Genomic DNA, 13444 nt, shown 5'->3' with positions numbered 1-13444 from the left:
CAAGATTTGATTCAAATGACTTTGAATGAAGCTCACAGTAGTAGATTTTCTGTACATCCAGGAAGTACGAAAATGTATAACTATTTGAGACAACTATATTGGCGGCGGGAATGAAAAGAGATATTTCTGACTTTGTTGCGAGATGTTTAATCTGTCAGCAAGTTAAAGCTGAGCATCAGGTGTCATATGGGTTATTACAACCGATTATGATTTCGGAATGGAAATGGGATCTAGTGACCATGGATTTTGTTTCGGGTTTGCCTCTGTATCTGAAAAAGAAAGGCGCAATTTGGGTTGTAGTTGATCGTTTGGATTATTCGCTTGATAAGCTAGCTGAGTTGTTTATTTCTGATATTGTGAGATTGCATGGTGTGCCATTGTCAATGGTGTCTGATAGAGACCCGAGATTTACATCTCGATTTTGGAAGAAATTGCAAGATGCTCTGGGTACTAAATTGCATTTTACCACCGCTTTTCATCCGCAAACAGATGGTCAATCAGAACAGATTATTCAGATACTCGAGGATATGTTGAGATGTTGCATTATCGAGTTTGAAGGTCTCTGGGAACAATATCTACCTTTGATTGAATTCACTTATAATAATAGTTTTCAATCGAGCATCAAAATGGCACCGAACGAAACCTTATATGGTAGAAAGTGTAAAACTCCATTATACTGGTCTAAGCTCAGTGAGAATAAGATTTACGGTATTGATTTGATAAAAGAAACAGAACAGAAAGTGAAAGTAATCCGAGATAGTTTGAAAGCTGCCTCTGATCGTCAGACATCTTATGTGGATTTAAAACGAAAAGATATTGAATTTGAGATCGGTGATAAAGTGTTTCTGAAAGTATCTCCGTGGAAGAAATTGTTCCGATTTGGTAAAAAGTGGAAGTTGAGTCCAAGATTCATTGGACCGTATGAAATCACCGAGCGAGTTGGACCTGTTGCTTATAGATTGAGGCTACCATCTGAGTTAGAAAAGTGTGACAGCCCTAGTGTGACCCTAGTCGGAAAGTGGTTTCGGGACCACAAAACCGAGTCATAAAAATAATTAATTGCTATATTCTATGCTTATTATGTGTGTACATGAGTATGTGGAAGTTTCATTCTCTAATTTTGCCAATTGCATGAGAAATTATTAAATAGGGATCGATATGAGACATGGTGAAATATGATAGGCTAATTTAAAATGGTCTATTAGTGCATGTACCAAAAAGGGTGGTTTTGCATGTCAATTTACCCAAAAGATGAAGAGTGGCCGGCCAAGGGGTGATGGTGCTCCACTTATTCTAATTTAATATGTTTTGTTTAGTTGACAAATGGCTTAAAATAATTATAATAAAATTGAATAAAAGAGAAAAAGGGAAGAGGAGTGTTCATCTTCTTCTCCATCTTGCCAAGGCCGAAACAAGGAAGAAAAATAAGGGGAACTTACCTAGAGCAAGTCGGCATTCATCTTTAGCTATAGGAGGTAAGCTTTGAATTTGTTGATTTGGATTTATAATATGCTAAGCTAAATTGTGGATGCACTCTTGGTAATGTCAAGAAAGTTGAGATTTTTCATGGTGATTTGGGCTATATGCCGAATGACTAAGTCTTAGAATAGGGTAGAGATTTTGGATGAGTAGTTTAGAGGCTCCTTGTACATTCGGTCAAAAGGTGAGTTTATTGAGAATGTTAATTTCTTCCTCTATGATTATTTTCCTAGCATGTTAAATGGTTCTTGATAAGGCCGAATGAGTTATGGAAGTTTTTATAAATGTATGAAGTTCAAGGTGCAAAATTTTAGTCTTGATGTTATGGATAATTCGGTTGAGATATGGGGAGAGGGAGTTGTCATTTAGGTTAAGATCAAAGGGATGAGCAATAGGCATTAAAAGGTGAAATGTGTGAAACTTAAGGTGTAAAAACCTATATGAAATTACATAGGAAATATTAAAAAACTAACATGGTATATTCGGCCATGTAGAGTACATCCTAGAGATACTATATTTAATTCCCTACAATCGACTAAATGGGTGATTAGTAAGGGTGATTGCCGAATATACTAACATACATATGCATGTGTAATTGGATTGTAAATATTTAGCAAGGCGGTTAAACTAGTTGATTTATTGATTAAGCTCAAGGAGTTAAAGGAGGAGAATCAAGCAAAGGCAAAGAAAAGATCATCGAGTAGCCGAGTTGGAACCGTCTTACCCAACACAAGGTAAGTCATTAAGCATATATTTGGTATTGATTTAAATAGTCATAATGTCTATGTAATTATGTCGAATGAAATGATAAATATATATACACGTATGCATGGGGTGATGAAAGTATTGAATGAAAAAGAAAAGAGGTGAGGTGTATTGAAATGTAGATTTCGGCACTAAGTGTGCGGGTATAAACAATTATGATCATGAGATTGGCACTAAGTGTGCGGGTTTAAATTGCATAGCACTAAGTGTGCAAGTTTGATTATATAGCACTAAGTGTGCGAGTTTGATTATGTAAGCACTAAGTGTGCGAGTTTGATTATGTAAGCACTAAGTGTGCGAGTTTGATTATATAACACTAAGTGTGCGGACTTATTATATGTTTTTGAAGCACTATTGACACTAAGTGTGCGACCTTATTGAGTTGGTCACGGACAGCGGACGAGTAAGTGTCTTGAGTTCGTGGCTAATAGACGTTATGTTTATATTTGGAATTCTTGCTTGATAAGTTTTGAACCTATGTGATAATTATACTTGAAGTGACGTACATGAGATTCATCGTGGAATAGAGGGAATGTTATTTAGTTGCATGAATGTAACGAGAATGAAAGCATCCATGGAGAATGCCTCAAATACCATGTTGAGTAGCATATGAAAAATTGATGTAGTACTTTGTATGATATTGAGCCGAAAGGTCTAAGGAACCATGGCATAGTTGGTATGGGTGGAGAGAATTAACCCCTTTTCACTTGTTTTCTCATGTGATAATTTATTAATGGATGATTATGTAATGCTTATGACTTACTGAGTTATATACTCACTCGGTGTTTGCTTGTCGCCTACTTTAGGTTTCTTGGACTCGTCTTTTTGCGTGCTTGGGACCGTCATCGAAGTCATCACACCGGCTAGCAACTTTTGGTATCTTCTTTTTAGTCGGTCTAGGAGAACATTTCGGCATGTATAGGCTAATATGTTTTGTTGAAATTTGGTATGTAAACTTTTAGCCATGCGAAAATGGCATAAATGTTCGGTTGGATTTGGTTCTATAATGTTAGGTCGTAAGTCTTGGTAATTCAATTTTTATGCCATATGTCATGGTTGATTATTTTTGGTGTTAAAATTCATGATATGGCAATAGTGTAGTAGGGAGATGTTTGACAATGATTAGCCTTTGGCATGGCTAGTCATGATCATAATTTGTGATATGTATGATGAATTACTAGTTAGATCAAGGAGAAATCACGAAATAGGCATAGTTGCTTTAGTAACAGATGCTGGCAGCAGCAGTGACGTGAGATTGAAAAATCACAAAAAATAGTAGGAGTGGAATTAATCAATGAATAAATTATGTAATCGAAGATCGATGAGTCTATTTTCATATAGAAGAAACGAAATGACCATATGAGCTGTATGTTAGGAGATAATTAAAATCTTGTGAAACAGGGCCAGAGCGATTTCTGGATTCCCTGTTCCGACTTTGGAAATTCATTATAAATTAACCAGAGATAATTAGAAGTCATGCCATATGTGCATAGATTCCCCTTTGAGTCTAGTTTCTATAGAAACAAACGACATCAGTATTGAAGCCCTGTACAGGGAGATATCCAAGTCGTAATGCGCAAAGGTCAGTGTAGTCGATCCCTGTAACATGGGAGACTTTGACTAATAAACTGTACTAATTGGCCTGACCAAAAATTCTAGAAAAAATATGTAGATGGGCATATGAGTCTAGTTTCAGGGAAAATTTACGGAACTGGATTTCGAGTTTCAGAACTCAAGATATGATTTTTAAAGCGACTAGTACGCAGATTGGCAGCTTGTCTGGGAAATTTTTTAATAAGTGGTTTGAAGTCTGTTAACACCTCGTGTTCGACTCCGGCGACGGTCTCGGGTTCGGGGTGTTACAAAAAGATTCATAATGTATTTCATGTATCGATGCTTCGACGATATAGATCTGATTTGTCTTATGTGATATCCCCTTTTGAGATTGAAATTCAGTCTGCTATGACTTATGAAGAAAAGTCGATCCGTATTTTAGCCCGTGAGATTAAAGAGTTACGAAATAAAAAAATTCCTCTAGTTAAAGTGATGTGGAATTGTTATGGTGTAGAAGAGGCTACGTGGGAGCCCGAGGATGCAATAAAACAGCAATATCCGAATCTATTTAATGGTAAGAATTTCGGGGACGAAAATCCCTAACGGGGGAGAATTGTAACAGTTCGATTTTGACCTTAGTTAGAATAGTGGTTTCGGGACCACAAATCCTAGTTTAAAAAATATTTTAATATTATTTTCTGTGTCTGTGATATGTGAATTTACATCTGTGAAATTTCGGTAATTTAATTTATCTGTTTCTGTGCTTAATTATAAAAAAGGATTAAATCGCGTAAATTGTAAAAGTTGAGTGCTAAATGTTAAAGCACCTAATTGGCTTGGCTTTTAAAATAAGGGTCCTTGCATGTCAAATTTACCATTTGTTTTAATGGTGGAAAATGATGGACATTAGTAGGTGGATTTTCATGTGTTAATAATAAGGGCAAAATGGGAAAAAGTATTATAATATGTGTTAAATAAAATATAACATAAAATAATGGCCATTTTATCATTCTCATGGCCGAATGAAGCAAGAAAAAGATGAAAAATGGGGTTTTGATATTCGGCTAACTTAATCCTTAATTAAGGTATGAATTTTTGTTTGTTTTTGATAATTTTTACGTTTTTGTGATCGTTGCTTCGTGTTCTTCAAAACCCATGTTTGAATTTCTGTTTTTGTTGAAGATTATGAAATGTGCCATTAATGATTATATGAACTTTGTGATGTTTTTATATGGATTATGAAAGATATATGTGAGATTATCATACTTTGTTCTCGAATTTTGATGAAAAAAAGCTATTTGAGCTAATTTGTAAAAATACTATTTAAAAAGACTAAAATGTAAAATAAAAAAATGTATGGACTTGTATGAGAGTCTTGAAAATTCGGCTAAGCTTGTGTACAAGTAAATTTTGTATATTGGTGATTTTGTGAAAAATGGACTAAATTGTCAAAGTGTGAAAATGTAAGGGCTAAAATGTAAAGTGCCCTAAATATGTGTATATGGATTATATAGAATGAAATGAATGATTGAATGGTTGAATTTGTATTGTATTAGATCAAGAGCAAAGAAAATCGGGCTTAGATCGAGGGAAGTCCAAAATAGTTGAATAGTCGACTCGTTTTATCCGAAATCCGTCCGAGATAAGTCAAATTACAATTACATGTTAATTGAAGTAAATTCTACACATATAAATTGTAATCTGTATTGGATAGCCTTGAGTGCCTGATGAATATCTTTGGAGTGAAGTATGATAATATGTTAATATCTGAAAAGCTCTGTATGCTTCTAAGAAAAGTTGACATCTGTCTGAGATATTTTGTAAGACCGTGTCTGGGACACAGGCCTCGATTGAGATTTACATATAAGACCATGTCTGGGACATTTGCATCGTATCTGATTTCATCTAAGACCCTGTTTGGGATAGAGGCATCGATATTGAATTACATGTAAAACCACGTCCGGGACGTCGGCATTGTACTTGATTATGAGCATCTGTATCATTTCTGAACCGTTTGATGATAGCGTATGAAATATGAGTATATGAAATGTATAACCTATGCAGGTACGTTTGTATCGTACTAAATTTTCGAATATAAAAAACTCTGTCTCTGTGAAATATGTATAGAATTGGAATTGAAGCATGACATATATGCAAACAAAGGAGCACAGTTAAGCTTATGAATTATTCTTTGAAATGGTTATGAATCTTTATGGTTAAATTGTACTTATATGCTTTAGTAGTTAGACCAATTGTATTTGGCTTACTAAGCTCTTTGTAGCTTACTCTGTGCGATTACTGTTTGTTTTACAGTTATTGTAGCTACTGAAGGCTCGGGGATAGTCGAGGATCGTCACCACGCTATCGAACTCATTTTGGTACTTTTGAAAGTGTACATATTTTAAAGTATGGCATGTATAGGCTAGAAGGTCTATGTATTGAGTTTTGATGTGTATATATTATGCCAGGAGAGATGGCTAGCAAATGAAATGTTGTATATAGTTTAGTATTTGGTTGATGGTGCAAAATGATGTATGGTTGTAGTGTTTTATGAGTTAATATGTTTTTGTTATAATGAAGCATGTTTTGAGCGTGAAATTGGTTGAAAATTGTTGTATGAATGTTGTTTAATATGGCTTGTAAGGATGACCTCTAAAAGGGGTGGCAATTTGACAAATCAAGCCTGCATGGTGCCACACGGTCAGGGGACACCGGCGTGTCATATGGCCGTAGGCTAAAGTTAGTAGCTAGCTAAGTATCACACGGCCATAGCACACGGGCGTGCCTAATGGCCGTGGGTGAAAGTCAGTATGGTTACCCTGATTTGGCACGGCTGGTTCACATGGGTGTGTTTGATGCCCATGTGAGGCACACGGCCTAGATGCACGGGCGTGTGACCTCAACAGAATTGGAAAAAATTTCTACGTTCTGAATTTTATGAATGTGTTCGGTTTAGCTCTAACCGTTCTTAAACGTATGTTTTAGGTCTCGTAAACCATATTTAGAGATGATTGCTTATGAAATGATGTTAAATAATACATGTGATTCTGAATTGGTCCGAATTGTTCTGTCTGTTTGGTAATGCCTCGTAACCCTAATCCGATGTCGGTTACGGGTTAGGGGTGTTACATGCATCATCTTAATGCATATTGTAATGCTGTAAAACATTTTCAAACAATTTTTTAATACAAATATATTAATACAATATCAAACATATTTTAAATTTTATTCAATTTAGTCCCTAAACCCGAGACAAACATAACTTTCAATCCAAAGCTCCAGATTAAATCCAGTTTCGCAATTACTCATTAGAGACCTCCTATTTCGTATTCCTATAGAAATTCCATGTCAATTTTACATTTTATTCAATTTGGCCCCTAATGTATGAAACTAATAATTAGGCTTTACAAATTAGTTCTTTTCTTAACCTAAACTTAATTTCTATCAATTTAATACCTAAAACATTCATTCTAAGCAATGACATCTCATCAAAACTTCGCTAATTGATCAAATTGATCCTTGGGTTAGCTTAATCATGCCCCCAAGATAAAAAAATCTATAAAAATCAAAGAAAAATGGCTAGGGGCTTAAAATTGAAGCTAAAACCTTGAAAATCCTTAAAGGTGTTCTCCTCTTTTGATAAATCTTCTCTCCATCGACCAATTTCATATTTATACATAGATTAAGTTTTTAATCTGTTAATTAGTTATGTTTTAATTTTAATTAACCTTAATTTATTTAATTAATCCACCATTATCATTACCATCCACTAAATTTTATTTATACATGGTCTAATTGCTATTTTGGACCTTTGGTTAATTGCAATTTAAGTCCCCAAGTCAATTCCTAATTAAAAATCTATAGCAATTAAACTTTACAATATAGTCTTTGGGCACTAATTAATTACAATTACGGGTAAATTAACTATCCAAATTTTAAATCATCTATACAATAATTCCGTTAACATCTTTATTTAATATTTAGGAACTCAATTTACAAAATAAGATCCCGAAACCGAAATTTTCAACACCACTGGAAATCGGGTCATTACAATACCATTAGATATATATTAATGTAAATTGTTTGATTGTGTTTGATGTCACGAATTAAGTAATACAATCTCAAAAAAGAGTTTTAACTACATCAAATTTATATACAAAGGAGATTTATATCATTTAAAATATAAAAATATATATATATATATAATTGTGTAAAAAGCCTCCCACTCTTTTTTAAAAATGACTCCCCTTCATAAACTACGAATCTCTTTAAAAAATTACAATTTTTTTAACAATATTACTTTCTTAAAAAATTAATTATATAAATATCAAGAAATTATGACTATCTTAACACAACTATGGGCTTATCTTTAAAAAACTAATCAAAATATATAAATTTTTATTCAAACAAATAGAACTTCTCACCCAAAGAGTGGGTACCAATATATTCAGTTTAACATTATTTCACAACTTTTTCACTTAACTTATTGTAAAAAAAGAAGAAGAAAAAAAACAGTTAACCATTTCACGTAAAAGGTTTGACTTTTATTTATTATATTTTATATTAAATACTTTTTACATTTATTTGTTATTTAATTAAAAGATAATTGCACGTTTTCTAAAATTTTGTATATACTTTTTTCAAATGTTAACATTTAATTTCAAACATAAATTGTTTTGGATCTAAAAGATGAGGTTATAAAAAAAAAACAAATATTTTGGACAAAATAAATAGCCGTACGGATGATTCACTGAGTTAAATAAATTAATTCAATAAATATGACAAAAATAAAATCAACTGTTTTTACCGGGTCCCAATGTGATGATGACATCAAGACAACCCTGTAATCTTATGGCAGAAGTAAAAGATAAAAAGAAAACCCACCATTAATAATTACTGCAGTGAGTCTCCAGGGAAAAACCACTAATATGCCTCCCTCATTGGTTTTGGGACCCCCATGGGAAGTAACCATGAAATAATAAGACTAACAATTTTAACCGACCTAATTACAACTAAACAGCAATAATGGAGGGTCTAACCCCTCCTCTCCTACACCTTTTGCTAATTATATATTTTTAGGGTTTTAGACGCTTTGTTTTCTCAAGTAAAGTAAGCTTTCAAAGCTTTCTTTGACCAACTCATCACATCAGCATCAGAGATAGTACATTCCTGTTAGCGTCAGTGATCACAATAAATGAAAGGTCTGTCATTAGGTTTCCAGTTAGTGAAAACTGAGAAAAAAAGTAAAAAGGAACAAAATAAAAATACAATATTAGGTCCATTCTTTTATCCAAGCATATCTTTTCACATTTTTTGTGGGTAAAAGTTAAGGACATTCCTTACATGGAAATATACTTGTGCTTTTAACTGGTTTAATTGAGGTTTTTTGTTTCTGAATATGCCAAATTTTGTTTACTATTTGAGAAGTTACTTCATTCATTGATCTGACTCATCATCATCCTCTTTGAAGCAATCAGAAACTATCAAAGAAAAGCTTTGTTTCCTATTTATAGGCTCTCATTAGAGTCACCCTTAGAGCCATTAATGGTAAAAAAACTGTGTAAAGTAACTGGGAACTGGACATTCTGTAACTTCGTGGTAAAAACTAAAAAAGAGGCCAATCTCTCAATAGGCCATTGACTCATGACAGAAGCACTAGGCAGCACAACCTCCTTAAACAATTTTCTCAAATGCCCTATGGAATGCACTGTTTAATTGTCAATTAACTTGAAAGAAAAAAGATGTACAAACTTGGCACATTGATGATTATCTAATTTTCTGATGCATCCCATTACTGACATATTGTGCATGTATCTACATACATACATCAGGGATGGCAGAAAAAAAAGGTAGTAATGTATTATTTGTGGGTTTTAGTGATCTTAGAGAAAGGTAGCCGCTTGAATCTACCTTACACGTTACATCTCTTCTGTTTTTTACTGTTCAGTCTTGTAAAAGTGTAACAAAACAGTGAAACAAATATATTTTTTTTTTACACATGACAAGGTGATGGAGCAGATATATTTTGGGCAGAAAACTATGACCACCATATTAAATTAGTGATTAATTACGATGGCAAAAAGATCAAGGGAAAAGAATAAATACCCTTTTTATATTTGTGTCTAAACTAATTAGTAGAATCTTTGTTTCTAATAATGGAGATAAGAGAGATAAGCCTAGATGAAAGAGACAAGGATAAGCCATTTTGTACTGTTAGTTGGGAAGGAAGGGACATGATGAATACGGTAAATTCTTGGTTCGGTGGTTTTTTTTTTTGGGGGGGGGGTGGGTGTTAGTTTTTGGGTCAACTTCAGGTGGTTAACTGAACCCTAGGTTAAACCTAATCCTCAAGTTAAAAATAAAATAAAAAAAAGTTGTATGGGGACTGATATTTGATGGAGATGGAAAGGGCTAGGTTTATTTACTAGTGTGTTGATAGGGGCCTGTTTTGTCAAGCTCTCAAAATTTCTGCCTTGAAAAGAAAGGTGTCTAAGACCTGCACCACCCCAAGCTTACACACATCATATTATGAGTCTTTCTTGTCATTATAGAGAGGGACAGCCTAAGAACCCTCATGCCCATCAGTGAGAGAGAAAAAGGGCGCTTACACACGTGTGAATGATGTTGGTGACATTAAAAATTTAATAGTAGGAACTAGCTGAACTACTTCAATCACTGTTTTTAGTCCATTCCTTTGTAGGTTTTCTCCCTTATACACATATCCCTAGCTGTTTTTGCTGTTTCAAGTTTTAATCCTTTTCTTTTTCTCCCAGCTGCTGCATAACTTCACTTTTCCAGTCCTTCACTGTTTGTCAAACTTTGTTTTTGAAATCATCTGTGCATGAACATGACTTTCTAACAATTGTATAACAGCATTTGTCAGAAGAGGAAATGAAGCATGGTTAACAAGTGTGTTATATATATGCACCAGCACCATTCAACATGAATACGCCAGGCTATTACTTAACCACTATTCCCTCTTCTTCTTCATCTTCTCTTGGTTCTTCAATGGGGATGGTTTACCCAGACATGGGTTCCCTTTCTCTCGGTCAAAACTATGGTATTCTAGGCTCAAGTGTTTCTTCCACGCAGGACAGTTATGGTTGTAAGGTCCCAGAGATGGAAAATGAAAGAGCTTCTTGGGGTTTTCATTTCATGGGGAACTGCAAAACAAGGAGCTTTGAGGAAAACCATAGCTCTGATGTTGTGGAAGGTCAAAGCTCAGATTGCAGTGATGGGTTTGGAGATGATAGTAGGACCATTAATCTCAATGCCATCTTAAATGAAGAGAACCCCAATGATAATACCGTAAGTGGCAAGGAAACAGATAGTGGTCAGTCAAAGCTTTGTGCAAGAGGCCACTGGAGGCCTGCGGAAGATACTAAGCTCAAGGAACTTGTAGCTCTTTATGGCCCTCAAAACTGGAACCTTATAGCAGAGAAGTTGGAAGGAAGATCTGGTAAGTTAATCGTCAAGAAATGGCAAAAGCAGTGTTATTTTATTCTTTAGTTCACTAAGAAGGCTTCTCCCACTTATTATGACTTTTGTTTGATTGTGCTTGAAGGTAAGAGCTGCAGGCTAAGATGGTTTAATCAATTGGACCCTAGGATCAATAGAAGAGCATTTACTGAAGAAGAAGAAGAGAGGCTAATGCAAGCTCATAGACTTTATGGTAACAAGTGGGCAATGATAGCTAGGCTGTTCCCTGGAAGGACTGATAATGCTGTCAAGAACCATTGGCATGTGATTATGGCAAGGAAGTATAGAGAACAATCGACTGCCTATAGGAGGAGGAAACTGAGCCAATCTGTTTATAGAAAAATGGAAGAAACTCCAAATTTTGTCTGCAGAGATGCAGCCACAAAAGCTGAACCACCGCCATACTGTCTCAACATCCCCAATAGAAGACTTGGCACTATCTCCCATTACCAGTTTGGAACCTTCAATGGTGCTAATGCTGGGGGTAACGTTGGCTCTAATGTTTCACCCCACTCAAGCAGCGAGGTCCCTCGCACAGGGTTCATTACACAACAGCCACCTTTTGATTTCATCCCTGGTGGGTCTCTTTGTAAACTCCCTATATACTCCTTTTTACCTCCAAAGCTTATTTTCAATGTTCATTATGCAGTTCTTTTGTGTGTTTGGGTTTTTGTGCTGTTTCCTCATTGGTTTCCTTTTTGGAAACCTACCTCGAATTTCATACTTGAGAAACACTTCGATGATTTTTGTGTTTTAATTATTCATTTGCTTTATAGACATTGACTGATGTAACCGTTTTCCTTTACCTTTTTCCTGCTTTAAAGTTTAACCCAAACCAATCCACTCCTCTACATGTTTTTTGACACTACATTCACGTTTAGTCATTGTTAATTTGCTAGTTTCTCTACATTGTAACTGGTGGTGTTTTTAAAACATTTGGAACAGGTGTTAAGAGCAATGACATGATGGGTATTTTCAGCCAGACCAGATCTTGGGATAGGCCCATTGATGAACCCCAAATCTCTGGTTTCTATCCCCACCAGCATCACCATCCATCATACATAATGGCAATGCAACAGTCAGAGTTCCTCAGCTCCCAAGGTCTCACAGATTCCGCAGCACCAACAGCTCAAATATCAGGCAGTGAACCTTCATCATCAGTGCCAGGTACCAAAGCAGCAACCAGCAGCCACTATGAGACAGTTCCACCCCCATTCATTGACTTTCTTGGAGTAGGAGCCATATGAAGTTTTAGAAAAAAAAAAGGCCCTGAAAAAGGTTTCCACCTTAATGTGGAAGTGCTCCAAGATAACTGAGAGGGCCATTTAGAGGTAAAGAGAAAGGTGACAGTCCATAGATCTCTGCATCAGTCTGTTCCATGTCCCCTTTCTCTACCGAGTCCCCACCCTTTCCATAAGTTGAAACAAAATAATAAAATTATAATTATATGCATGCAGCCTTCTCTACTGTTTTTCCCTTCTCTTTGTTTCTAAAACTATTAAACACTCCCAACTCTCCTCCATTGTCTATTGGTTTTGAACCACAGTTATGATCATAAAGGGTGCTGAAATGGACTTTCAAAATCAGGTTTTCATATTATATGATATGATTTTTGCATAGTGGTAAAATGGGAATCATGTTTTTCATTAACTGCATCAATTCAGTGGTAATTCCATCCTTGTATTAAGGTTTGCCTTAGTGGATAAAATCATTAAAGAAGTGTGAGATAAATGCTTTATGATATGGAGGAACATACCGGAGGCATGAATATATGATGGTGAAACAAACAGCGTATGCTGATGATGAGGCAAAGAAAGACAAAACAAGAAACTGAAATTTGAAACAGAAGGCATTCTTTTCTCATGGGACTGCAAAATTCAGGCACAAATGATGCAAACAAAACAAACTTCACCAACCTTTTTTTCACCATTGCTTCCTTCCTTTACCATCATCAATCATTCCCAGGATTCATGCCATCCACATGGGAATATACATAAAGCTGAGATTACTAAATATGAAAATGTTGACCATAAACTGCTTGTAATCTTGTTACTCCCTTTAAAAATGGCTATTATACCAAATGGTTATAATTTTAAAATTTTTTAAAAATATTCGAAGTTCACCATGAACAACTATACCATAATGTATTTAACAAAATGAAGAGAAG

General features: G+C 35.0%; 1 protein-coding gene across 1 annotated transcript; it reads left to right on the top strand.

Moving 5' to 3' along the window:
• The first annotated feature begins 10271 nt into the window (after positions 1–10271).
• On the top strand, positions 10272–12860 carry LOC107893942 (transcription factor CSA). The gene is made up of 3 exons (XM_016819098.2): positions 10272–11257; positions 11363–11854; positions 12223–12860. The coding sequence occupies exons 1-3, from the start codon at positions 10741–10743 to the stop codon at positions 12522–12524; spliced, it is 1311 nt and encodes a 436-aa protein (XP_016674587.1). The 5' UTR covers positions 10272–10740; the 3' UTR covers positions 12525–12860.
• Positions 12861–13444: the final 584 nt, after the last annotated feature.

Source organism: Gossypium hirsutum, chromosome A13 (genome assembly GCF_007990345.1).
Source record: "Gossypium hirsutum isolate 1008001.06 chromosome A13, Gossypium_hirsutum_v2.1, whole genome shotgun sequence".
Taxonomy (NCBI): Eukaryota; Viridiplantae; Streptophyta; class Magnoliopsida; order Malvales; family Malvaceae; genus Gossypium; species Gossypium hirsutum.
Note: the sequence above shows the minus strand (reverse complement) of the source record. Positions and strands in the feature narration are given on the sequence as shown.

What these genes read in the sequence shown, in the direction of transcription:
- LOC107893942 (XM_016819098.2), top strand. Translation starts at nt 10,741, where the DNA reads ATGAATACGCCAGGCTATTACTTAACCACTATTCCCTCTTCTTCTTCA. An exon ending in GAAGTTGGAAGGAAGATCTG is followed by an intron (nt 11,258 to 11,362) that starts GTAAGTTAATCG and finishes TTGTGCTTGAAG; the next exon opens with GTAAGAGCTGCAGGCTAAGA. An exon ending in ACCTTTTGATTTCATCCCTG is followed by an intron (nt 11,855 to 12,222) that starts GTGGGTCTCTTT and finishes CATTTGGAACAG; the next exon opens with GTGTTAAGAGCAATGACATG.